The sequence below is a fragment of the Lentinus tigrinus genome, assembly GCF_003813185.1.
Source record: "Lentinus tigrinus ALCF2SS1-7 unplaced genomic scaffold L226scaffold_6, whole genome shotgun sequence".
NCBI lineage: Eukaryota > Fungi > Basidiomycota > Agaricomycetes > Polyporales > Polyporaceae > Lentinus > Lentinus tigrinus.
The window spans coordinates 340063-365395 of record NW_027137915.1 but is presented as its reverse complement, the minus strand read 5'-3'; the positions used below and the strand labels follow the sequence as shown (position 1 = coordinate 365395).

The 25333-nt window shown below is 55.9% G+C and overlaps 7 protein-coding genes across 7 annotated transcripts; 5 read left to right on the top strand and 2 right to left on the bottom strand.

Moving 5' to 3' along the window:
* Positions 1-83: 83 nt before the first annotated feature.
* L226DRAFT_610778 (uncharacterized protein) lies at positions 84-1374 on the top strand. The gene is made up of 5 exons (XM_067686206.1): positions 84-483; positions 540-628; positions 680-775; positions 836-1176; positions 1231-1374. Exons 1-4 carry the CDS (start codon positions 341-343, stop codon positions 1174-1176), a joined length of 669 nt encoding a protein of 222 aa, XP_067538048.1. The 5' UTR covers positions 84-340; the 3' UTR covers positions 1231-1374.
* Positions 1333-6776, top strand: L226DRAFT_551449 (FMN-linked oxidoreductase; the record flags this gene model as incomplete). The annotated part of the gene is made up of 5 exons (XM_067682818.1): positions 1333-1367; positions 1397-1445; positions 5588-6130; positions 6252-6476; positions 6533-6776. 5 exons carry the CDS (start codon positions 1333-1335, stop codon positions 6764-6766), a joined length of 1086 nt encoding a protein of 361 aa, XP_067538047.1. The 3' UTR covers positions 6767-6776.
* A 233-nt stretch (positions 6777-7009) lies between these two features.
* L226DRAFT_503804 (mannitol-1-phosphate 5-dehydrogenase) lies at positions 7010-8754 on the bottom strand. The gene is made up of 2 exons (XM_067677952.1): positions 8703-8754; positions 7010-8391 (listed from the first exon to the last, which is right to left on the bottom strand). Exon 2 carries the CDS (start codon positions 8385-8387, stop codon positions 7185-7187), a length of 1203 nt encoding a protein of 400 aa, XP_067538046.1. The 5' UTR covers positions 8388-8391; positions 8703-8754; the 3' UTR covers positions 7010-7184.
* An 811-nt stretch (positions 8755-9565) lies between these two features.
* L226DRAFT_610774 (uncharacterized protein) lies at positions 9566-11169 on the top strand. The gene is made up of 3 exons (XM_067686205.1): positions 9566-9987; positions 10048-10148; positions 10203-11169. Exons 1-3 carry the CDS (start codon positions 9710-9712, stop codon positions 10703-10705), a joined length of 882 nt encoding a protein of 293 aa, XP_067538045.1. The 5' UTR covers positions 9566-9709; the 3' UTR covers positions 10706-11169.
* Positions 11170-13247: 2078 nt separating this feature from the next.
* Positions 13248-18502, top strand: L226DRAFT_521134 (uncharacterized protein; the record flags this gene model as incomplete). The annotated part of the gene is made up of 20 exons (XM_067678683.1): positions 13248-13338; positions 13463-13725; positions 13775-13883; positions 13937-14125; positions 14309-14475; positions 14560-14816; positions 14892-14960; positions 15018-15328; positions 15407-15583; positions 16228-16322; positions 16390-16503; positions 16529-16536; positions 16566-16605; positions 16963-17218; positions 17323-17486; positions 17562-17694; positions 18050-18161; positions 18229-18299; positions 18339-18402; positions 18460-18502. 20 exons carry the CDS (start codon positions 13248-13250, stop codon positions 18500-18502), a joined length of 2733 nt encoding a protein of 910 aa, XP_067538044.1.
* Positions 18503-19224: 722 nt separating this feature from the next.
* On the top strand, positions 19225-20459 carry L226DRAFT_503801 (uncharacterized protein). Its single transcript, XM_067677951.1, has 3 exons — positions 19225-19338; positions 19399-19586; positions 19639-20459. Exons 1-3 carry the CDS (start codon positions 19252-19254, stop codon positions 20159-20161), a joined length of 798 nt encoding a protein of 265 aa, XP_067538043.1. The 5' UTR covers positions 19225-19251; the 3' UTR covers positions 20162-20459.
* Positions 20460-22386: 1927 nt separating this feature from the next.
* On the bottom strand, positions 22387-23979 carry L226DRAFT_568540 (uncharacterized protein; the record flags this gene model as incomplete). Its single annotated transcript, XM_067684176.1, has 6 exons — positions 22387-22818; positions 22878-23096; positions 23149-23300; positions 23353-23602; positions 23667-23818; positions 23880-23979. 6 exons carry the CDS (start codon positions 23977-23979, stop codon positions 22387-22389), a joined length of 1305 nt encoding a protein of 434 aa, XP_067538042.1.
* Between the last annotated feature and the right edge of the window lie 1354 nt (positions 23980-25333).

The following is a 25333-nucleotide window of genomic DNA, read 5'->3' as shown; positions in this document are numbered from 1 at the left end:
GTCAAGCAATAGTCAGGGATCCATGCAGGCGACGAGTGGTCAACTTGACATGTTGCAAGCACTCTTCAGTCAGGAACAGCTGGACGCGAGCAAGAGGTGAATGCATCCTCAACATCTCAGACGAGGAGGCAAGAGACAAAGTCAATGTGGACCTTGACGCTCACGCGCGCGACCAGCGCGAGTCGGCGAGTCGCGGGTATGCTCCTCGCGCCCATCAGCGCCCTGCTCTCTCCCTTGCACGAATATCAAACCGGCTCGAGGAACACCATGACCGACCTTGTTCCCTTCTTGCATCCGTCTAATCAGGACCCAGGCTGAGAGACTCGTAAGTCGACCCGACATGATACTCTCGGTTCTGCTTCTCGCCGTCACAGCGGTATATGGCCACGTCCTGGTTCCCCGTGCAGACCCCGACTTGCCGACTATCACCGTGCCCGGTTCTCAGTCAAGATGGACCCCAGGACAAGTCGAGACGATTGAGTGGTGAGTGTTTCTATGAAGGTGTGGTTGGGGTCGCTCACCCAGAGCTCTGCTGTCAGGGTTACAAAGGACCTGAATCTTAGGGGGCTGAATGGAACGGTGTTCATGGGGTATTTTCAGTCGGACGGTACCACGTTTCTGTGGGAAGGTGCGTCTTAACGTATGCTTCATTAGCGTCTGTGTGCCAATCGTGTTCCAGACGAGCCTCTCGCTCAGAACGTCAGTCTTGCGGATGGCGCGGTCAATGTCCGCTGTCCGTTCAACCTGCCCTCGGGCGACCTCTATTTTATTTCTTGTAAGTAACTCAATTCTGCCTTGTTTGATGTGGATGCAGCGCTGAGACTTGATGTCGCAGTGACTGTCGACGGGTCTAGCACACCGAACCTAAGTGCGGGATTCGTGATCCAGGCCACCAACGAGAGCAGCACTGCATTGCCGTCCTTGCTTTCGACTTCCGGCAACGTCCCTTCTGCTACGATCACGCGCACGAGTGTCATCGGCACTATTCCTGCTGCCACGACTTCTTCGTCTTCATCGTCGGGTACCAGCAGCACTTCTACTAGCTCGACCTCGTCTAGCGCAGCACCGAGTGCGACTGGCGGATCAAACGGTGGTAGTCGCAACTTCAGCGGTTGTGGTACCTTCGCGATAGCCTTGACTGGGGTTCTGGCTGGAGCTATTGGTATTTGGTATTAGGTGAGTTGAAGATTTGCTGCATCCGAGGTTCATCGACCGATATATTGCTCGCAGGTTTTGTTGCAGTCATCGGGTACCTGTACAGCGTTTAATCGGATAATTGCTTTCGAGGTGAAGTCCCTAGGGCTCCATCGCGTCACCGCGCCCTCGCGCAGTATGCATATCCCGTGGCCAACCCAGTTGACTATGTCGTGCGGGCATCACTTATTCCATGCTACAGGCCGAACGCGTATGTGGCTGACGATGGACACGTCTCGGCTAATGCCGAAGTACGCCGCTCTCTTGCATATCCTGCTGTCGATAGTCGACTGAACGTTCACAACGATACGTTGGTTGTTTCAGCCTGCACTGTACGAGTCTCCGGATAGATTGTTCGCCCAGAAGTTGTGGTGCCGATCTTCCCTGGGTCATTTGCGCATATTATGTTCACCGTGTTATTGACGACAGGACGAGGGCTACGGGAAAGTACTCTCCTCTTCTCATGCAGCTCGTCAATACCTCAACAGCGAGAACTGCAGCTATTGCGGCTGACAGGGCGGAGCGAACGTGATCGATCGGTTGGTGCTTCTCTTGTGCGTCCAAGTGGAGGTTGACTTGGTCTGCCTCCCGCGTTGTTCGCCTCCCCCCGCCGCCTCGTCTCTCTCAGCCTCTCCCTCACCACCACCGTCACCACCTGCCAGACACAGCTCGACTACTCCTGCGACACTACCACCATGCCTACCCTTCACGCTCCTCCACACTCGCCCATGCGCATCGACTCGCCTCTGCGGACGTCCTCCTTGTCCCAAGCTGGGAGCTGCCCGGTGTACTCGTTCAACCGCTCTGTCGCCAGCCTTCCTCTCGCGGAATCCCGCTCCGAAGTATTCATGGACATCGACGTCCCGCTACCGCGAGCCCCGGCGCGCCTCAAACGCAAAGCGGACGACATTGACGGCAGCCTCCAGAGCAGCATCCGCCGTCGTCCAGCGCATGATCAAGACTGCAAGAGGCGGAGGCTTGCCCAGGTGCGTCGACCATCTTCCATTGATGTTTTCCTCCTCATCGCCTGGCGATCCTCAGCCCATGGTCATGAGACAACGGAAACGGCGTGTCAGCAAGATCGCCAAGGTGAGCTGGTCGTTATCTGTGTTGAACCACTCGTCTGACCCTTTTTTTCAAGGCTCGCAACATGTTCCTCAAGCGTACGCAGGGGGTCGTCCGCGTCACTCAGCCCGACCCAAACGCCTACCCCTTCTGCTACCCCGATGCGTACCCCACCGATCTACGAGTACTCCAACAGGTCGCCCCTCATCACTTCAGCCCACGAGCAGTCCATCCCTTCGTGCCCGCCCCTGACGCTCCCATGTCTCAAGCCGCCTTGGCCTCCAAGCCTTCGCAGCTCGACGTCCCCATGGCGGCTCCCTCCATGCAATGCATCGCCGACTCGTCTCAGCCAGTTGGGCTCGGGTTCATCACTTCTCGGATGACCAATGCTCAGCGCATCGCTCACCGCGCACACAAACGGCATCGCGCCCATCTCAAAGCGAAGAGTCGTGCCGCCATTGACAAGCTCGTCAAGCAGGGCCTTCCTCGAAGCATCCGAAAGGCGACACAGACCACGAAGGTACCGCGGAAGCTCACAGACGTCCGCAAGGCGACTACGCCCTACCTCGGCAGCTTCGAGTGGAAGAGATGTCGGGCGTATCATCCAGTCCTGCGCGTCGCTCCCCTTGACATTCCGATCGACTTGGAGGAGCGGTTGGAGATTGTGGTGGTCAGACTTGACCGGCTAGAGGGCGATGTGGACATGGAATACGAAGAGGTATGTCTATCTTCACCTGCTCCCACAGTGTGGGAATCACCTTTCTGATGACTTCCTAGCCTACTTCCTACGACACGACCGACGACGACGAAGAGGTGAGCTCTTTCGAATTAGCAACACCAATCTCGTTGCTCATCCTATGTACAGGTCATGGAGATCTACTTCACTCCGCTCCCCTCTTACGATATGCTCAGCAGCGCCTTTGATGACGCAATGGACATCGTGCCGTCGGAAGCTCCTGTTGCACAAGTTGTGCCGGTCGTGCAGCAGGTTACGGCTCAGAGCGCAGAGACCGCCACTGAAGCACTGCCGGACTACGAGGAGGAACAGCAACCTACTCAGGCAGATTCCCTTCATGCCGTTCTGCAGGTCAAGGCTCCTGCTCCCGCCGCCGAGACTTCCGACTACTTCGAAGATGACGATGAAGATGAGGAAGACGAAGAGGTCTGGTTCGATGCCTCCGAGGAGGCAGCCTCGGAGGCAGCCCTCATCACCAAGGCGGAAAACTTCCTGGCGACCATCGGCGCAGAGCTTGACGCTGCTCAGGCGGCCGCAGAGACGGAGGAGCTCTTTGAGGAGCTGTTCGGGCCTGAACCTACCGCCCCCTCCGCCTCTGACGAGGACGTCTTCGGGTCCTCGACCGTCCCAAAGTTCGTCCAAGGCAGCAGCTCCCGGCGTACTATGCGGTACCGCCCAGTCCCCGGCGTATCTTTCGACGATTAAGACCGCCGAAGCTGTACACGCTCACCACCTCGGCAATTGCTGACACACGTCCCTCGGGCACAGAGTCCCGATACGGTGCACCTCCCACCACTCACGACTTATTTCTCTATCTTTTTCCTTGCCTAATCTCCTTCTCACTTATATACATACTCATATAAACTTATACCTAATGCCGTGCTCGCCAATGCGTCCATTATCCCCGTTTTCGATATCATTAGCATCCACATACTATTCACATACCATCCACATGCCACCTATACCTATACCGCAAATCCATAGCATTCATACCAATTTCTTCCATATACCATCCACACATTCGCTTCTATCCCTTCCTTTGGCTCTCTCTCTCTTCCCTCCTCATCCATCCTCTTCCCACCTCATCCATCCTCTCCCCTCCTCTCTCTGACGCCGTACTCCCATCCTCCTTTCCGTCCTCCGCCCATCTTAAGCTTCCTCGACGGCGACCCCTCGGCTTGATCTCCGGCCACCCGCCTTGGCGCAAGCGGTCCTCGATCTCCACAGTGACACCGTTTGCCCCGCCTTGGCTCAGCTATCTCTCGACAGCCTTGATCTCTGGCGTCGAACGGAGGTCCGCCCATCTGAAGTCTGCTATCAAGTTCACATGGCGCCGACTTCATCGACCTCTTGACCATATCTTCCACGCGCCCTGTCGTCTTCTCGTCTGCAGGAACTTTCGCTGACGATCATCAAGAGACAACACGCCGCGGCGCGTTTGGAGCCGACCCTTCGCTCACAGTCACGCTCCGCTTCTCCTGGTTCGCTCAACTTCGACTAGCACATCTTCTCACTTGGACGACGCTGGATCTCGCACTGGTCACACATCTCTCGCTCGCCATCCTTCAAGCCGCATCGCTTCCTTCGCGCTACTGGCGACTGCGACCATGCGACCCTCGAATCTGCTCGCCCCTCGACCTATGTCGACTAGCTCGTCACTCGATAGTACCTCGAAGGTCCTATGCGACAGCAACCGGACTCGTCGTTCGACCTCGCTCCGAGTCGCATTCTCGACCCGGCAGAACTCTCGCTGTCTCGTGTTCGACCGGTACTCCTTCTCCACCTTGAGGACTTCCGACGAGGCTTGCTCTGGCAACGAATCACTCTTACTCTCAATGGTCCGCGACCCTCCGTCTTCCACTCTTCAAGTTCGCCCGAAGGCTGGTCAAGATCGTCGCGATGCTGGTCCCTGACCGGCCTGACCACCCATCCCATATGGAGGCTCTTCGGAGGTGCGTCGTTCCGTTTGATGCCTAGAGATTGTCCTTACGTTGACATGTTTCCTCAGCTCTCCATTTCTTTTCGCATTTCAGCGTACGCTACCTCATCAATTCTCAGAAAACATAAAACCAAGTGAGTATCGGGGTGTCTGCTACGGGTGCGCGTGGGCTGACGATCGATTTGGCTAGATAGCAGTACACGAGTTACCGACGCAGGACTCTCATGCGCCGCCTCCCTCGTGGATGTGGGATGGCGATCGGTAGCTTGTCGTGGAAGGGCTTCGCTGCGGCTGTGGATATACCAGAAAACCCCGTACTACTGTCTTGTCATGGTCCGCGAGGAGGCGAAGGACTCAGGCATCTTTTGAATTCAATGTGTCAAGTAACGCTATCTTCCGCTGAGCAGAGGCTGTCGTGTGAGTCTACCAAGGAAGTTCTGTTTTTCTGTTTGATGGTTCTTGTGGAAGGGCCAGGCTCGGCCTGCTTACATATTGTACCGCTACGTCAGCATTCCCTAGAATATGCTAAAGTTCAAGCCTTCGGATGACGTGCCCACGCCGGTACTTTTCCTCGCTATCTGCTATGTCCGAGTATCTTTCCTACCTACTGACATGGCGTGCCTGTAGGTCACTTTTTAGAACGCGCTGGCTAGCGCTCCTCGTTACTGCCATCAATAGCTGCTCCTGAAGGCCGTATCTCACACCAGGACGCAGGCACCTGGAACGATGAGCAGGCGGCCTGGGCCAAAGTTGTCGAGTTTGCGCACTCGCAGAACCAGAAGATCGGCATCCAGCTTGCACACGCGGGCCGCAAAGCGTCCACTCTCGCCCCATTCATCGACCCGGCAGCCATCGCAGACGAGGCCTCCGGTGGCTGGCCCAACGACACTGTTGGCCCCAGCGCACTTCCATACAGTGATGGATTTCCCCTCCCGAAGGAGCTGACGAAGGCGGAAATCAAAGGCATCATCAAGGCTTTCGTGAACGCTGCGAAGAGGGCCATGAAGGCAGGTTTCGACGTCATCGAGATCCACGGCGCACATGGATTTCTCGTCACCGAGTTCTTGAGTCCGACGAGCAACAAGCGCACCGACGAGTATGGCGGCAGCTTCGAGAACCGCATCCGGTTCCTCGTCGAGCTTGTCGACGCACTGCGCGCTGTCATGCCGCCGACTATGCCTCTTTTCTGTCGGTACGTATTGCTAGACTGTATTCTTCCCCAACACGGCTGCTGACAGGGAGAGGGCCGGATCACGGCGTGTCCGCCACGGAGTGGATCGAGGAGGCGCTTCCCAACGAGCCTTCGTGGCGATCTAGGACACTGTTAAGCTGGCTGGTGTGCTCGCCGAGCACGGTGTCGACCTGATGGACATCTCGTCGAGCGGAAACCACCCTGCGCAGCGCGTCCAGGCGATCTCCTCCGAGCCCGGATACCAGGTGCCCTTTGCTGCTGCTGTCAAGGAAGCGCTAGGCAACAAGATACACGTCGCCGCTGTCGGACGTATTCATACTACGACGCTCGCGGAGAGTATTCTCAACAAGGTGTGTCTTGATCATAGCAACTCTCTTTGGAACATTGATCCAGTAATTGGCTACAGGGTCAGGCGGACGTGATTCTCGTCGGACGCATGTTCCTGAAGAATCCAAGCTTGGTGTGGACATTCGCGGAAGAGCTGGGTGTCGAGCTGCACCATTCTTCTCAGCTCGGGTGGCCTTTCAAGGGACGGACGCGGGCTCCTACCAATACCCCGGTTTCGGAGAAGAAGCAGCAGGTGGTAACATGGGGCTGGTACGCATATAGTCAGGGCAAATTGTCTGGCTTTTATCTGTAGCTTGCTGGAGTAATGAGTACATCAGTACGTATACTTGTAATTATTCGGACCTAGGTTCGGCACAAACTGTTACGGTATTCCCCCTTCTAAGCCCGAGCGATCCCTCAACAGATCGGTTAACGTGACCATTTTGTGTTGTCTTCGTCTCGTACAACCAACTTCAGCGCACTTACCATATACGGGATTTATACTGAACGCTCGCCGACCGGCTGTATTTCGGCAACCCACTCATCGCGTGGCACAGACCCGAAAATTGCCAGTTTATATTTTCCATTTGAATGCAGTACCATGAAGCGCATTCGCAGAAAACCTGCCCTACCTGCGGCCTATGATACACTCAATGAAGACCTATGTATATGCATATTCCTGAGAAATCCCGTCAATTTCCCAGGCTCAAGTTCGAACAGAGGTTCTGACCTCACTTCTTCAGCTTGTACTTCTTCCGCAACTCCTTGTACGCTTCGAGAATCTTGCCATGCTCCTTACTACCCTGCTCGAAGCCGGTGATGTCGGCGACGACCTTTTCTATGCCCTCCTTCTCCACCCGCTTCTGCAAGTCCACCGCCTGCTTGTCCTCCTTGTAGTCGAACAGGAACGCCGCAGCGATGCCCTTCGACAGGTTGTCCGTCGGCAGCCCATACACCAGCGCCATCTCCGTCGGTCCCAACAGCCTGTCGCCCTTCGCCAGCTTCCGGAGCGGGTCGCGCCCGACGCGCGTAACCTCGTCCTTCATGCGCGGGTTCCCGAAACGCTCCATGATCTTCTCGACGTACTGCCTGTACTCGCCCTCGTCGAACTTGTGCTTGAAGATGAGCGCGGCGCCCGCCTCCTCCCACAGCGCGCCGTAGACGACCGCGCGGACCTCCGGGTCACGCACGGCCTGGTCGGTCGTCGTGTGGCCCTTGAGGAAGCCGAGGTACGCGCTGATCGCGTGCCCGCAGTTGAGCGTGAAGAGCTTGCGCTCGATGTACGCGTCGAGGTCCGTCGTGAGCTTGACGCCCTTGAGGTGGACGCGCGGGGGCGTGCGCTGCAGCGCGCCCTGGTCGACGACCCACTCGTAGAAGCCCTCGACGCCCACGTCGAGCGGTCTGTCGCTGTCCTTCGGGTCGCATGGGGGCACGATGCGGTCGACGGAGCAGTTGGCGAAGCCGACGTTCTCCTCGACCCACGCCTTGTCGTCGTCGGAGAGGTGGTCGAAGACGTGTTTGCGGAGCGCTGTCGTTTGGTTGATCATGTTCTCGCAGGCGATAATGTTGAGTGAGCCCTGCTTCGCCTCGCGGCGCGCATGCAGGCCCTTCGCAATCGTCACTGCAATTTTCTCGAGGATGGCGGGCCCGACCGCAGTGGTGATGATGTCGAGCTCTGGGTCGGCGAACGACTTGATGATGTCATCGGAGGTGGATACGACCCCGGAGACGTCTGAGATCGAATTGCGGTACTCATCGTCCTCGTCGAGGATGAGGACGTCGTAGGAAACCTGCTTGTTGAGCTGCCGGATGACTTCCTCGTTCACGTCGGCGAAGATGACGTGGTAGCCGGATTCGACGAGGAGCGGTCCTATGAAACCGCGTCCAATGTTGCCGGCCCCAAAGTGGATGGCTTTCTGGCTTGTATTGGGCATGTTTCTGTTGGAAGCTCGGGTCAGAATGATAGTTCGGTGGATGGAAGGACTCGGACTGGAGTGCAGAGGATGGCGCGAACCCAACAGATGTCTGGTTGTGGTGACGTCACCACATGAGACGAGACCTCTGCATGAACGGTGAGGTTGTACCGACAGTAACGCAGGAATAACTAGAACTTCTGATACCTCGGGACACAACTGAGGAAGTGAGAAGCATCATTCCCTACGAGCTCTGGGTGGCCTTCTCGCTCGCCGAGGGCCACAAGTCGGTTGGAACTGTGCAGCGAGAACTGAGTTCGAACGTAATAGACTCACCAGGTCTGTGCTTATATCTGGTGTATGGATGACTGCAATTACCATGTAGTGTTGGAAAACGATGTGGCGCGCACATAGACAGTTATAAGGTACTCACGCCGAGCACCATAGGTTATGATGTCAGCGCAGATGCGCCTGTCAACCCAGCGCTGAGCCACAGACGGATCTTGAGCGATGCGACCTTTTGAGGAGACATAAATGCTGGCTGTGGGGTGGGAAGCTTCCTAGTAGTGGTCCCGGTCATTCATGATGATGAGGGGGAGGAGGCACGGAAAGGGTAGACTCCGCCGGCGCCACAATTCACTGTGCGCCCATTTCCAAATCTGGCATAAACGTCGGCCCTCAGAAAGCCGGCGCTGCACCTTTGCATCCCGTAGCCTCCACCATCGCCTCGCACAAGTTTTATACAACAACACATTTCTTGCTCTCCAGATTTGTTGAAGAAAACCATGCTATCTGTATTGCCTCTGCATGTCGCGAACTCGACACAGGGGGACTTCATTCTCGGGGAGGAGTCCGTCCACCGGTACCGTTGTCGCGTCGCAGATGCTGTGATCTCACACCCAGCGCAGCCTTCCGGAAACTTTAATGCTGCAACGGAGTCTCTCCGAGTCATCGTTCATACTTAAGACTAGCACTTGCTGGTTAGCCGCTTTGGACTCAGTCAACTACACGCCTTGTCCAAGACCACAACCAGCGCGACGACGTTACTTTGTGGTACGCTTGGACTTCTGGTATATCGCATTCTTACCTTGCACACGCAGGAGAACTTACCACACGCTTTGATCCTTGGACCGACCCACCCCTGACGCCCACAGAGCGCTGTGTTGAAACCGCATGGTGGGTCAGCTGTACCGTGAGCTCCCAGGGGCGCCGTTACTTCATGACAAAGATACGAGAAGCCCGGTCTGTGTCGGCTTTATCTATCTGCTTTGCCCAGCACCCCGCGCTCTAGACTTCATTGCTGAGGGTGAGCAGGCCACCACATCACCGCATAAGCCTGTGAGATGGTCCGGGCATTGTGGCCATGCTCGGTGGCACATTGGCCACAGCTCAGATATAACTTCAGCACCGCCGAGACATGGGCTACACCCACTTCATTCCAGCGCACTAGCCTGCTGCTTGTACGGACAGCTGCCCTGCGTATATTGTCCATGATCACCGCCGGCATGCGCGCCGTCGCGACATACCATGTCTTCATCTTTTGGGCGACAGTCGCCCATGCCCTTCCAGCCAGCAGCGCCTCGAATGATGTATGCGGAAACATCCATCTTACGTGCACATTGTATGTCGCGCCCGTAGTCATCCGCGCGCCATCCGTCTCAGCTCACTGTGGTCTCGACAGGCTCGACCTCGAACATCCTGATCTTGACAACTCAAGTACGCTTGTCGCGTATCCCCGAAGAAGAGTGTTAGTCGCGGACCAACCAGACAGTCTCCATTCTGGTGGGTTGCATTCACCTCTCCCGCCACATCCGCGCCTTCTCATGCCCATGGAAGCATGGGAGCCAACTCCGCAGGACGTCTTCGATCCCTGCGATCTTGCTTCGTCGACATCGGCCATGACGCAGAGTCGTCATTCTCATCCGCCATCGCTCTCGACATTACCGAACCACTCGTCATCGCTATGGCCGTCATACGCGGACGGCCACGTCCACGAACTCGAACGCCCCGATGTATGCCCATCGGCAGCCCCGGCGACTCGGGTCCCGCCGAGGCATTGCTCAACATCGACATCCTCGGGTTCTAGCCGCGATCGCGCACGTCTGCGGCGCTCGACATCTGCCAGTGCCGCCGAGTATGTCGTGTCTGCCGGACGCCTCCAGCCCCCCCATGACAAGCCGGGTCACGCGTCCGAGCCCTTGGACTTCGGGGCCTTCGTACAACTCGATGCCAGCTCCTCGCGAACACCGCTCGGCGTTCTATATCATTCATGCAGCCTCTGGGAGCTCGCGAGCCTCGTGTCCGCAGTCGCCTGGCTGCTCGTGTGTCTCGCCGCATAATCCCCGGCATCGACGGTGGCTGCAGGGACACAGAAGTCCGAACGTCCTCGCCGACACAAGCTCGCGCCACTCCGAGCGTCCATTGCACCACTGGCAGTGCGACGCAGGGTGCACGATCGCGCCTGCGTTAGTCTATGTGCAGCGACGCATGCCAGCCTCGCTGGGGAACGTGCGGCGCGCGTGCACTTGCTTTATTCTTCCTCGTTTCTCATGAAACTCGGGACGATCCTTGACGACCCGGAGATGACCCACAGTGATCCACGTTCTGGTGCTTGTATCCATCCTCACGTATGTACGGCCATGCATTCCGTCTCCATGATTCGCTGGTGTCACCATTTTATCTGTAGCAGTAACACGATCCATCATCCACATGTATACGTACTCGTACCGCACGCACACCCGAATACATCGCACCCTATTATACATCGGGTTTCCATCGCCCTCAGCGCATGCTGATCGGTGTCCGAGCCAGGAGCCTCGAGGGAGGGACGGCGTTCGCGGGGGCGAAGCGCTAGCGCCCACTACTACTTAGTACTAATTACTACGCCCGGGATGTGCCTCGCGAGGAACACGCCTACTTACTACATACTACATAGAAGTTCTTCGCGGAGGCAGTACTCCGCATCCTGTGCAGGCCTTGCAACCATGTCCGATCAACCTCGAGGCGCGGGAGAAAGCCACACTCACTGCGTGAGGAGGGTCTGTCGGGAGGTATGTCAGAGATAACTAGAGAGGGCCCGAGATGATCTCGCGTGGTCTCGGGATGGATGTCCGAGGGATCCTGGGCACCTAGGGCGGTCTGAGAGGCTGTCGGTGTACTGTTTAGAGTCGTGCGCAGGATGTGCGTCTGCGTGTACGTTGTAGCTAGGTACTATAGCGAATACAGCTTGTCTCGGGATACCTCTGAGCGCCATTGTCGCTCGCGCCGACCGTCCCGGAGCGGCCGCGCCTGTTCGATGACTTGCTTCCCATCGTCATCCTCTGCTGCCAACTCCGTTGCTCGTTTCGACCGGCTTTCAGGCTAGACTCTCTAGGATGCTTAAAGTCGCCGTCTTCACGCCTTGATGCTACTCTGCGCTCGTATCGCCTGCTTCTTCTGACAACCAGCATGGTGGCAACTCATTCTAACAAGGTCTCGCTGAGGCGTACCCGTGTCTTGACCATGCGTCCTCGCGACCTCGTCTCTCATCATCTCGACACCTGCCACTCACCCCAGAGTCTCGCCGACTTCTTCGCCCAAGTTTTGTTGCAGAACAGGCAAGGCCGCCCAAACAAATCAAGTGTAATTCTCGCAGAGGAGTTGCCGGTAGATCTGGATTTGTATGTCGATCGCCAAGAGGTATGTCATCTGTCTGTTATGTCGTCCAGCATGTCGCATCGGACATATGTTGTAGGGTCAACATGGGGTCGTTTTTGACGATCCCGTAACCTGGAGCCTCCGTCTTCGGCTCGACACACGCCTTGCCACACATGGTGTGCTCGTCGTTGACCTCGACCGCTATAAGGGCGTGGACGATCATGCTCCTGGTGCACCGTTCTGGTTGGTGCACGCACACAGGAGCTGGATCCACCCTCTTCACCGTCAGTGCTCTCTCGCATGGCTGGCGCATTACGTCTGGGATATCCTGGGACATCCGCGCGGCCGTCCCGCCCGTGTGCTTGCCCCTTGGTGGCGTATTCTTCACAAATTGAGTGAAGCGCAGGTATGAGATTATCACTTGTTGTCCTCGTTGCTCGTCTGATCTCTGACAGGACATCAAGGATCCTTTACCGAAGCCCACCCCGCACCTAGGGCGGCCCGTTCCACGACCGCGCCCGTTACACCACAACAACTCTATGACGGGGCTGGAGCAAGCCATGGCCTCCGTCACCATCTCGTCGGAGGATGAGCAGATGATGACCCTTATCCGGGAGATGGGTGACTTGGCATTAGAGCTCGATAGCGTCGAAGACTTAAAGAGGCGCATCAGTCGCATGCATATGTAGTAGTAACAGAATCCGCGCTCGTGTGTATGTACTAACAGGCTCGGCGGAATTGAGAGATTCTTTCTCTCCACTTGTCTACCTGTGTGTCGAGATCAAAGCGAGACCGGTCTCGCTTTACATTGCGGGCCAGATTTACCGGCAATAGTAGGATATATATGCGAGTGTCGCGCCTTGAGCTTGACTTTTCCTTGACGCTCACCGCGCACACGCACGGTTACTTATCACTCAATGGTACGTGGTCTTTGCGCTTATCCCACGTTGACATCGTCTCAACCCATGTCTCTCTCTACCTTCAGCCACCTGTTCGCTTCAAGATCTGCCGGTGCAGCTCATGCCATGGCACCTTGCAACCTAGATCAACATGCGACTCACATGAAGGCACTGACCTCCGCGCTCAGAGCGCGTTGAGCTCTGTATCCTTGGGCATGCCACGGGTTACAAGTCGCTCTATCAATTTCCGTGGTCCATGCCAGTGGCCATATCCACATCCCTGTTTTACTTTGCCGATGTCAGCAGGCAGGGTTGACGCACCGCCCGTCACCCTCGACATGCCGCCATGGATGCCGACTGGCTTGTGCAACAGCTCCTCTCCAGTAGCGCCTACTTGGTGGCCTCAGGATGCAGTTATTCGAGACTCGGAGGCTCAGGTATGTCTGTTGGCCGTATGTATCATTGGTTGTCGACTCATCGTGTTTGGACAATGAAGCAGACACCGATCTCATACCGTGATCGCACGCCGGAGACACTGGTTGTCAGACAATATCTCAACAGGTAACCGTCAGATTTGTTCAGAAATTCCGGACAGTGTTGACGATATCATGGACAGCCTAATGAGCATGTACCCAGAGTCTTCGCTAGTCGGAAGCTCGCAATACTCCTCGAATAGCGAGCCATCACTCCTGGGCAGACAAGCACTGTCGAAGGTCTGGGGCGAAGAGAAGGGATCTGGGATGTCGCCCGAGACGGCGTACTCCACTCTTGACGTCCCGAGGGATGTCGACGAGGCGATGTTGCTCACGATCTACTCCATTCGGGTACGTATGAGACATGCTTCTACGAATTGTATGCTCACTCGTCTTGCAGGTCAAGAACCAACCGAGCCAGGCTGAGCGGATGCGTGAAGCTCTGAGTGTCATTTCCAAGTTGACAAACAGCGAGCGACTGCGACAGTTCCTCGCAACCGCTGCTGACCGTAAGTACAAGTGGTTCTGGTCCCCTGGCTTCGAGCTGATGACCTTCTGGCAGCTCCAAGTTATGCAGATGACAGAGAGGGATCAAACATGCTTCCGATCTGCGACGATGATTGGGAGGATGATGACACAGCCTACGAGGTGCTCCGGAAGTCTGAGCTCGAGCGTACCTCAACAGTACATGAAGAAGACGCATCCCCACCGGCTCAAGGGTGTGAGGTCCCTGACGATGTCTCTGCTGCCGGTGCGACCCCCGCAGAGGCTTCTGCTTCCTCAACTGGCGAGGACGACATATTCTGCCCACCTCCCACACCAGGATTTACCCCGTTCTCCCTTGCTAGTTGTGGATGGCATCCTGCCGTCCTGCTCGTCACGCTGATGTGCGCATTTCTGCACCTCGTTGGTCACCTTCCCCACCGCTTTGTAGACGTTATCATATCAATAACCGGCCTCGTTTTTTGCGAGCTGGGGTACACGTCACTCGTCCCTGCCCTGCCGAAGTCGTTGACTGGTGTTATGGCCATGCTCCATGTCAACAACATCATTCACGAGCTTCCGACGTGTCCGGCATGTCTACGAGTCCACCCAGAAAGTGTGTGTGCTGATCCAGACGCATGCTGCTCTCATTGTCACACCCCTCTCTTTGCGTTTCCTGACAACTCCGGACGCTCATCCAAGAAGCCTCGTCTCCGCTCCCCCTTCAAGACAATTACTGAGCAGCTCGCATCGATACTCGCTGTACCCGGGAACGAGGACCTCGTGAACGCATGGAAGCTGTTGCCTCGATTCCTGGGCCGCCTCCGGGATATCTTCGATGGTGCAGTGTGTCACCGTGTCCATGGGCCAGACGGCAAACCATTCTTCAAGTATGATCCACTGGAGGACGATGGACCTGACGGCGAGCTACGCATTGGGCTTGCCCTCGGGTTGGACTGGTGAGTTGATACTGGCATGTTGGTTCTGCAAGCTACGCCGCTCATTGCAGTTCTCAGGTTCTCATATTTACGTAGCCTCATCGCAGCTTCGTATACTTCGTGCCCAATGTCATTCATGATCGTCAACTTCCCGGCTTCATTACGGTAAGTGTGGGTACTTTGAATGCCTGTCAAGGATGGCATAACTCACTCGTATCGTAGATTTCGTGCGTCAAATCTTCTCCTGAGTGGGATCATTCCTGGTCCAAAGGAAACCGATCCTGACCAGACGCAATACTATCTTCGCATTCTGGTCAATGAACTCCTACGCCTATGGTATGTCGGCGTAGTCATCAAGACGCCGCGTTTCCCAAATGGACGACGTGTCCGAGTCATCCTCGTCGGTGTCTTCTGTGACAAGCCAGCTGCCCACAAGGTTGGCGGCTTTGGGTCACACATGCACAACTATTTCTGCACCGTTGACTGGATTACAAAGGTCGCTTTATCGACTGCAGATGCATTCATCCGGAATGGTAAGTTTCCTATGCTCAATAACACCACACGCAATTGTATTAACTACTTCTGGGCTTGTCTACTACTAGCATTCCCAGCTCGGACGAATGACGAACATCGGGCGAACATGGCGGCATATCAGTCACAGACCAGCAAAAAAGGCCGGGACGAATTTGTGAAAGCGCGTGCAACCCGTTGGTCCGAATTAGCCCAGCTTCCATACTTCAACATGTGCGATATGATCGTCATCGATCCAATGCACAATTTATTTCTTGGTGAGTGCGTATGACAATGATGCTATTATAATATCTTTGTAGTCCTCGCGAGCCCACACTGGTCCAAACGACATACTCCACATGCCGAGGCCTAGCATGAACGTGACAGCCTGAAGTTGGGCCATGCTCGGTCCCGCTTGCAGTCCACCGTGCAGACTGGGACTCAGCCCGGGGCTGTACGTTGGGGTGCATACGGAGAATGTTCCCAGTGTCCGCCAACTGAATTCTGCACACGGACCTGGGATGGTTATATCGAGCTGAAGCCCGTTGAACTGTGCCAGAGGTAGCGCGCACGATAGCCCTCAGGTATGCCACGTAGACACATGTAAAGTTCTTCATCTGTGGCTTGCGCATGAGCTCTAGTCGTTCGGAGTTCCACTGGATGTCCGAGTCTCGCTTTGAGCAGGGACAGGGATGGGTGTGGGACAGCTGAGCCTACACTCAGTCCCACTGTGGAAGGATTACGCACGTCTTCCACAGGATACGGACGGCTGAGTGCGATTAGAAGAGTCACCGGGGGTGCCCCAGAAGAGTAGGGACTCATATCTGCTTCAAGGTACGATGCATTCCTTGTCTTCTATGGCCGGAATCCAAGCTCGATGGTCATGAACCATGTCTCATGCCCCATGCGGCTGCGATGGCAGGCCTGGTCAAGACCCATTTCTATATCATTTGGGTGCAGCTCAAAATTCTTCGGAAGACAAAGGAGCTCAGCACGTTCCATGACATGTTAAAAATGGTACGCACGACTAGACATATGCCTGTTGCCCCGCAAAGATACTGACTATTCCCGGGCATATGGTTAGTTCACTGTTCCGAGCAAACTGGGCCGTCTGCCGCACCTCGTAGGAGAACCCGCAGGTGGATCGCTCACATCAGATCAATGGATGCTTCTCGCCATTATCATCGCACCAATGCTGGTATGCCAAATGTGATCACTGGTAGCGTCTGAGGTTTGTGCTAACCCCTGACCCTTGCACAGCTCCCACAACTCTGGGCTGAATGCGAGCCCGACCCTAATGGTACGCGGCTTGCAGATCGCCGCGAGCATATCGCCTCTCTCCTCGAGAAGCGAAAGCGATCAAAGGCAGCAACGCAAGCCTCTCCAGCTTCTCAGGCATCATCATCCAAGCAGCCGTCAAAGCAGGAGGCAAAGAAAAGCCGGAGACGGGGTCAAATGAGAAGGCAAAAGGTACCGCAAACTTGCATTGTTCCAATCGGAGCCGGGAATTCTGACAGCTATCAGGATGGACCGCCTCAGCCGCCCCGACGTTCTTCACGACCAGTCTTGCATACTACACGATGGATGGTGCGTCAACCGTTCAGACATGTGTGGCAGCCCAAAAGTGCGCATCTGACTGATTTCGTTTTCTGGTCAGAACATGGAGCTCGAACCAGATGACGAGGGTGCCGTCGAGATCCCTGATGATGATGCATATCAATCCGAACAATCTGACGATTCTGATGCGGATGAAGGCGGCTGGAGTGGCACATCTATCCATCCTCGCGATCTCCCAAATTTCCTCAAGCTCTCTCGCGCACTTCGTCTTCTTCTTGCTCCAGAACTCACCACCTCGGACGTCACTGACGCTGATCAGCTTCTTCGCGAGTACTGCACGGAGCTCCTTGAGGCCAGTTATATTACTTCATGACAACGTGTGCGGTAGCTAACAATTGCGCGAGTTAGCTATATGGACCTGGCGTTATCAAGCCAAACCACCACTACGCGACGCACACAGGTGACTTTGTACTCAACTTCGGCCCTTTGCGCGAGTTCTGGACCTTCGTCTTTGAGCGGCTCAACAAAATATTGAAGAGCTTCAAGACGAACAATCACGACGGTGGCGAACTGGAGTGTACCTTCCTGCGGGAGTTTCACCGAACGGCAGAGCTCTATCGCCTTGTAAGCACCCGGGGCTCCCAGTGGGTATAGCATACTACGCATAAATGCTAACTATCCTTTGTCCCACTCGAAAAGCTCGCTGAGGGTCTGCGGAACGCTCCATCTGAATGCGTGCGCGAGGGCTGTAGGCAGATGGTACATGCCAGCATCGATATCCGCGGAACTGTCCAGCAATTCGCGCAAGACATCGAAGACACATATATTGATGGTGCGCTACCGTCTACTACGGGCACGAGCATATACAGTGCTGATGTCTGTCGCAGGAGGCATCGCTCTTCAGCTCAGCCCTCGCGCGACCAACGAATGCTTTGAACTGGAGCTCTATTCCAACTTTGTACAATTCTTGCGCCGCACCCACCCTCTCCAACCCTATCACACCGTTCTGGAGCCCCACCCTCCTGCCGGAAGTCTCCTCATCAGTGATCGAGCAACGTTCTTTGACTACGCTGTTATATGTAGTCATCGATACGTTGCTGCTTCGCGTTCAACCTCGGTAACTGCGCGAGACTCGCTCGCCCTCGTTCGCACATCTGGTCCGACTGATGCTGCTCGCACATGGGTAGCTGAAGTCCATCATATCTTCTCATCCCAATCTCCGGCACACCTCCTCGTGTCCGTCAAATGGCTCCGGCCTGTGCCCCTAGAGATACTCTCAACTTCGCCATGGGGGCCCTTGTGAGTGATCTCTGGGTTTGGATCTTTCTCAGTTGTCGACTCTGATGCTGTCTGATGCTGTTACCAGTGCTGAAGACTTTGATCTACGTCTCTGGTATACTGATTCCTATCTACAGTCAACAGACACCGGCCCTGCAGGTTCGATAATTGATGTTCATGACCTTCTCTGCCCAGTAGTGCGACATACGGTAACGCTGGGCGGCACGCAGAAGTTCTGGCTCACCCTCCCCATTCATGAGATGTAAGTCATATCGTATCCTTATCCTGTAGTCGGTGTCGCTGATACATTTGCTATTAGCCCGCCCACGTTCTCTCCGACGTCGGACATTTCTTCATCGTAGTTGGGTCTCTAATTTAGCAATGACATCTTGAATACCAACCTCGCCGAGCCCGGACTGATTGATCATCGCAAACACACAGCTGCCAGAACATGGTGAGTTATCACCAGAACCTCGTATTGCGTACTAGTATCCGAAACAGTATATATTCATGATTAATCTTAGCAGGCACGACCGTCCACTCCAGACACACACTACGGTGGTCATCCAGTGCAAAGTCCGCATTTCGCGACACAATGAGATGAGGCAGAATGTGTCTGATCTCCATGGTGGTGCGAACGTTACACATCTGGGTGTCCGCGGAAGCTATACCAAGCTTCGCATGGACGGGTAATGCTCGTTCGGCGTACTGGGACTCAGACGCGCCCCGCCCGGAGTCAGGCGAGGGGTTCCATCCCGCAAGGTCGCAAGCATGACGTCCAGTCAATGTGGAGGTGCAGATAGCATGATTGCTGCTGGGCTGGGAGTCGGGATGTATGCGCGTGTCGACAACGATTGACGCGCTGTGGCGCTATTGGGCGTCTGCTCTGTTTCTCTCCCTCCTCCTTCCTCATCTCCTCCTCTCTGTCCTGAATCCTGACTCTCTTCTGCACAGCAGACTGCATATAACCTAGCTGCACGCAGACAACACAACCCTTCTTGACACTCGACTCCCACATATCACGACAGCGACGACATGTTCAAAAACACAGCACGCCAGATCGCGCACAACACGACCGTACCTGTCGAGTCTTTCATCTCACTCCCCCACCATGGCCTTCTATCAACCACAATCCGCTGTCGAGAAGATTGAGAGGCATCCCAAATACTACTTGAACGGCGGTGACGTCCATTTCCTTGTCAGTCCGCGCCATGCGTTCTGCGTCGCGGCCTCGTTGCTCACTTGACACAACGTCCAGGTCGAGAACTACATCTATCGTGTACATCGATACTTCTTCGAGCGGGAGTCGGCATGGTTCCGCGAGAAGCTGGGCACACCATCACCTGCTGGTCAGCAACCCAAAGGCTCCTTCGACGCGAACCCCTTCCCCCTCGATGATGTCGCGGCCGACGACTCCTTCAAATTCTTTTGGGTGTTCTACAACCCGTGAGTGCACTCGTTGCATCATCTAACTCCCCCCATCCCTGACACGTCACAGCACATACTCAATATACGATGCAACGCTGGATGACTGGGTCGCCATCCTCGAGCTCGCGTTTGACTGGCGTTTCGGCGAGGTCAAAAAGCTCTGCACTCGTGAAATCGAGAAGCCCGAGATCGCTCCCGTCCCCAAGATCGAGCTCTATCAGACGTACGAGCTCGACAAGAAGCTCCTCATCCCGGCCTTCCTCTACCTGTGTATGCGCCAGGAACCCCTCTCCCTTAAAGAGGGTCGGCAGATTGAACTCGAGACCGCGCTGCTCGTCGCTACCGCTCGCGAGTGCACTTGCGGGAAGCCTATCGGCAACGGCTCGCGCAGCCCCACCGCGGCCGAGCTGGAAGAGGACGACATGGTCTCCATCATCAAGGAGATTTTTGGGCTGAGCGCCGGGCCCCCTTCTCCCTCTTTGACCCCACTCGAGAGGCACCGGTGTCGCAACTTTCACGGGCACTGCTCCTACTCTGATTACCTCACCCCGCAAACAACTGGAACCAGCGAGGCAACCTCCTCCCCCTGCTGAGGTGGTCTCGCTGAAGGCGACCAACTCCCAGTCGCAGTCGCTGCCCACCACCAAGGAACCGTCACCACCACCTACGTCGGTCTCCTCTATCTTGAAATTCACCCCTCCCGGCAACGCGTCCACGAACACTGTGCGATCACCGCCGCCCATGTCAACGTGGGGCTCGAACATCGGTACCCTCCTGGGTAGCGCGGTGAACGACTTCCTCGGGACGTCTGCATCGCCGACTGCTGTGCCCCCGACTCCCAATACGACTGCACCCTCTGGAACGACGACGAACCTGACAACGGCTACGGCTACAGGTCAATCATCCGTCCCCTCTTCCGCACCCAAGTAGTCAAACCTACTGATGGCCCTTTTTGACTGCCAGGGCTCGGTGGCAAGCAAGATCTCCGAGCTCTCCAGGACCTCAGAACCACCGAAAAGGCGGTCCTCCACTCGTACGTATCGCAATCACCTCACATTAAATTTCAACAGCGTTCTGAGCGCGGCTTTGGTACGGGCAGGTTCCAGAAGTTCAAGGTGGATTTATGCGCGAGCATCCGGCGTTGAGGCTATGACAGGGTGAGGGAGAAGAGCTTGCAAGTTGCAGTGAGTACATTCGTCACACCGGGCTCGGATGAAGCGTGAACCTCTTGCAGGATACTCAAATGCCTCGAAGGCTCTCCTCTTGCACTTCGCCAATGCCCTCTCCATACTCATCCAATCTCGCGAAGAGAACCTCGATCGCTCACCCGCCCACCTGCACCACTCTCCTCCAATCCTGTGCTCTCCCGATTGCCGCCCCTGCCATGACAGCGCGCAAGACATACACTTCTCGCTCGATTCTCTCCTACATATCACCCACAGCATCGCAGATTCAATGACACGCCTAGCGTTCTCCGCCATGTCTCTCTTCGTCCCCTGCCTTGACTTCACTGTCCACCGCAGCGATGGCAGGTGCGCCCTCATGACCCCATCTTCTCAGTACCCCACCTTCGACTCCTGCCACAAACACTACGTCCACCCTCCCTCTGTCCTCACATGCGCGGGCCACGGTCCCCGACCATCTCGCGTAGCTTCGACAACCACCCAAGCCCTGATCTTCGCGAGGTTTGTCCGAGCGTGCTCACGACCGGCCAGTTCACGGACAATGGTTCCCTTAGTGGGCGTGGGCCAGCGTATCACGCCCCGGTCACCGCTCTGACCCCATTCGTCCTCACTCTCTCCCTCCCCAAGTCCCCGCTAATCCTCGCTTTTCCACATATCTGCTCTCTCGCTCTCTTCTCACTGGTCTGGCGCCCTACTAGTTGGGAAGTCTCCCGCTGGTGGAGTGTTGTGCCTGAATAGTCCGACCGCCCTCGAGCTGTGACTGTCCCTCCCTCGAGGTGTGTGGTCGGACAAGTGCATCCAACTCCAACCGTCACGGGGAAATACTCTTTCAAATCGAGTTACGCAAGCTCGACCAGTTTCCGCTCGAGCTGCCCCCTGCAATCCCAGATGTCAGCCCTGCGCCCATTGCATTACCCGCCGCTGCCTGCCGTTCCACTCGTTCACGGTGCTCCCAGCCCCTGCTTATTCGCGTCTACCTCTCTGTCCACTCTGTCGTCCCCCTACAAGGTGAGAGACTTCACCCCTCCCACTGGACTCGTGTCTCCTGTGCGCATAACACGACATGCAGCCGACGTGGCCTCGTCCTTGTGGGCCCGGGGATGCATGCCCTGTCATGTGCATATGTGTCATCGCCCAGTCTCAGTTGAGTTCATCTATTGACCACATTTTATTGCAGTCTTCCGCTTCCCGCTCCCGCTCAAACATTCATCTACCAGTCGTCGACCTAGCCGACGACTATCACCACCGAGAAGTTGGCGGCTGTGGCGTAAACCCGGACGCGGTCATTGGGGAGTGGGTGCGGATGCATGTGGATCTGCCGGAGACGATGTCACGAGTCGCATCGAGGATTTCTCCTACCGCACCACCATCGTCGCAGACTTCCACAAGTTCGCGGACCATCACCGGTGCAGCGCTAGAACACATCGCGATCACCACACTCTTTCTGAACATGACCCCGACCGACGCTGAGCTCTCGCGGCGGGGCGAGCTGCTCCTTTGCATGGATCTGACCGCGAAAATCTTGGCTTGGCGGTCGTCGCGTGGATTGTCGAGCAGGTGGTGAGCAAGATAGGTACGTCTCAAGAATCAGGGTACCAGATACATTCCGCAGGTAACGCTTTGTTGTCTAGGATCTACACTGTCACGCTCGGGGCAGGAGCGTACCGCACTTGATCGTCCCACGTCATCAGCTCGCGCGGCATCGGCGTCGTCAAGATGGTAAACCCCGATGGGCAAGCTGGCGCCCTTTCATAGATGCGCATGTTGTCTGCGCTTGCTCCAGCCCATGATGGGCTGATGAGCTCACGGTAAGCCGGCAGCTCTCCCTGCTTTCGCTCCCGCATGCGCTCATCTGAACGTCCCCAGAAGCGATCATACTGGTTCCAGCGACGGCGTCGCACATTGACGTTTGACTGAACAATGGTGAGGAACTGCTTGCGCTGTTCGTCAGTGAAGTCAACGCCATCGTCGACAGGGTCCATGATCGCAGCCAACTCAGGATCCTTGTTGGCACTGGGAAGTCCTGCTGCTCGTATGCCGCGAAGAACTGCGTAGATGTGGTCCAGCTATAGCATGGCAGTCAGGTACGTACTGTGCACCTGTCTCTTGCATGTAGCACACTCACCTGTTTGACATGCCAGAGCACTGGTCGCACTTCAAGAGCATGTGCGTCCTTGTTCTGTGTAGTTCGCAAAGCTTCACGGGCCTGAGGATCCTTCTCACCCCTGTCACTCCATTCAGAGTTCACGAAGTCCGTCCGGACGACTGCCGCAAGACCGACAGTGTTGTTGTATCCCAGGTACTTGCGCAGGGGGGTCTCCACCTTGCGCATCTGTCGTGTCGCCTTTGCTGGAGTTTGAATTCATCATAATCGAACATCTAGACAGGGTACGTACGTTGGCTCGGCGGTGCTCCCTATCATCATTTGATCTCACTCGCTGATTTGGTGGGCCTGCCAAACGCTGTCTTCGCTCCTTCTTGAGGGTGCGAAGATATTTCTTGGCAGCATTCTTGATGGGCTTTCGCAGGTGGTCGATTGGCTTCCCAGCTAAGTACCAACACATCAGTGACTCTGCAGATTCCAGGTGACGCTCACAGACCGTTTGCAGCGTTCATGAGAACAACATCCACGACACCCTCAGTAAACTCGTCATTGATCCTCGAGGTGATTGCACCATCCCAATCGGGAATCCAGAGCGTCTTGCCGTCGCTGTTCTCCATCCGAGCTGTCGTCAGGTCCGGAGGACGATCCGGGAGATCGTGGTAAGCCCTCGCATCCACATGGGTGGTGTACTTGACTTTGACATGGCCGCAGCCCATCATCCGAAGCATGCGGTCGTGAATCTCTGCCTGCAAAGCAAGAGAAGTCAGGTGATCTCATCATGCCAACCTCCGAAGATGGCACACTACTGACCACGAGTTGTGCACCGAGGGCCCGATTCCCACCATCAATGGATTGTGGTACGTCGAGTCTGTCTAGGCACTGTTTCATCTCCGTAATCTGACGCTGCTGCTCTTGATAGGCCAACCAGAGCGCGTTGCGCTCATTGTTGGCGACGACACGCTCTGTTCAACATAGTGTCAAGGTAAGCCCTCCACGCCCAGGATCCTGAATGAACATACTGACCTTGAAACTGTGCATCCACCTGCCAGACACTCGTCGCTCCACCACCGCGGCCGCTCAACGACTCTGCAGGGTAGTAGTACGTGCCATTGGGGTCCGCCATTTCCGTCAAAGGATTGGGCAGTGCGATTGTGCGTGTCACTCTCCTTCCCCGCAGTATTGATGAACATTTTATATTGTACACAGATACCGAGTCTACCCGATGCTCACAACCATGGCACATCAATGCGTCGGGATCGCTCGTCAAGCCGCGTCGCCACATGTACCTTTCGAAAACATGCGGAGCGAGATGCGCTCGTTTAGGCCTCAAGAGACTGGGCACCTGACTCAGGCTCAAGCAGGGGTCCTATCGGTCACCCGCCACCACCGGCGACCGCTATACGCTCACTGTGCCTCCATATGTGCGAAGGTCGCGATCACGCTAGCGCAAGATATCATCTCCGACCGTGACCACTCGCGTCACATCTTATTCCACTTGTCGCTCTCTTGAATTGTCTTTCCTATGCTCACATAACTTTTCAGGTGCAAAGACGATCATCAAGCTGACCGCACTCCGTATTGGGATGGGCAACAGGCGCAGCGGCCTGGCAAGAATGACAGGCCACAGGATGGGTGCGTGCCGGCAATACGGTAGTCAAAGTTGTATCTGTATCGTATCTGTATCTACTGCGACTATCTAGTTGCTATGCATCTACAATCTGTGTGAAGTAGAAATCCAGGCCAATAGCATCATCTCTCGACTGACATCTAGACTGTCCATACATGGGTAAGCTCTGACAGGCTCTGGCTAACTCGCAGCGCCCATTCGAGATCATCACGCACTGTCTCGTTCCACCTCTCGAGCTTGTCTCGCCTTGTCTCTGACCGACCGTCTGACATCATCTCTGTACCCCTGCCAGGAGTACCCTCTAATTCCTCTGGCCCCCTAGTTGACACCATCTCGGAACGGGCCTCGGGACAAATCACGACATCGTATCTGCTTGTCTCTGGCCCCCCTCCCGAGAGACCCGTCTCACGCAGTGACTCTAATCGTGCCACGGCCCACCAGAGTGCCCCCAATGTCCGCGAGCGCGTACCGTGTAGTGGACTGTAGCCAGGCCTCCGGTGAGGCACGTCCGCAGTGCCATAATTGTCCGCAGAGATCGAGCTCGAGAGCTGCCAGTAGTGCGACCCGGCGAGCTGCGAGCTGCGAGCTCCGGCGGCGCAAGTGCCGTCCAGGTCCTTCTCGTGCCTGACTGTCCTGTGGAGGCCTGAGGCCTGGCACGCACGCTAGTAGCTGTCGAGGGTGTCAGAGAGGCTACGTGTGGCAAAAGTTGAGGGCTGCGGCAGACTTGACCCCATTCATCGATGCCACAAGCGCACACAAAAAGGTATGAAGAAGGAGCAAGCTCAACTACGCAATATGGGGAGCGATGCGAGAACGGGGTTTCGGAGACCCCGGATGCTCGCAATTCGAT

Excerpts from the sequence above, each read along its gene's own strand:
- L226DRAFT_610774 (XM_067686205.1), top strand. The coding sequence starts at position 9,710 with ATGGTCCGGGCATTGTGGCCATGCTCGGTGGCACATTGGCCACAGCTC. Across the intron at positions 9,988-10,047 it reads ATCCATCTTACGTGCACATT|GCTCGACCTCGAACATCCTG; the intron begins GTATGTCGCGCC and ends TGGTCTCGACAG. Across the intron at positions 10,149-10,202 it reads ACCAGACAGTCTCCATTCTG|CATGGGAGCCAACTCCGCAG; the intron begins GTGGGTTGCATT and ends TGCCCATGGAAG.
- L226DRAFT_503804 (XM_067677952.1), bottom strand. The coding sequence starts at position 8,387 with ATGCCCAATACAAGCCAGAAAGCCATCCACTTTGGGGCCGGCAACATT.
- L226DRAFT_610778 (XM_067686206.1), top strand. The coding sequence starts at position 341 with ATGATACTCTCGGTTCTGCTTCTCGCCGTCACAGCGGTATATGGCCAC. Across the intron at positions 484-539 it reads CAAGTCGAGACGATTGAGTG|GGTTACAAAGGACCTGAATC; the intron begins GTGAGTGTTTCT and ends CTCTGCTGTCAG. Across the intron at positions 776-835 it reads CGACCTCTATTTTATTTCTT|TGACTGTCGACGGGTCTAGC; the intron begins GTAAGTAACTCA and ends TTGATGTCGCAG.
- L226DRAFT_503801 (XM_067677951.1), top strand. The coding sequence starts at position 19,252 with ATGGCCTTCTATCAACCACAATCCGCTGTCGAGAAGATTGAGAGGCAT. Across the intron at positions 19,339-19,398 it reads GCGGTGACGTCCATTTCCTT|GTCGAGAACTACATCTATCG; the intron begins GTCAGTCCGCGC and ends CACAACGTCCAG. Across the intron at positions 19,587-19,638 it reads TTTTGGGTGTTCTACAACCC|CACATACTCAATATACGATG; the intron begins GTGAGTGCACTC and ends GACACGTCACAG.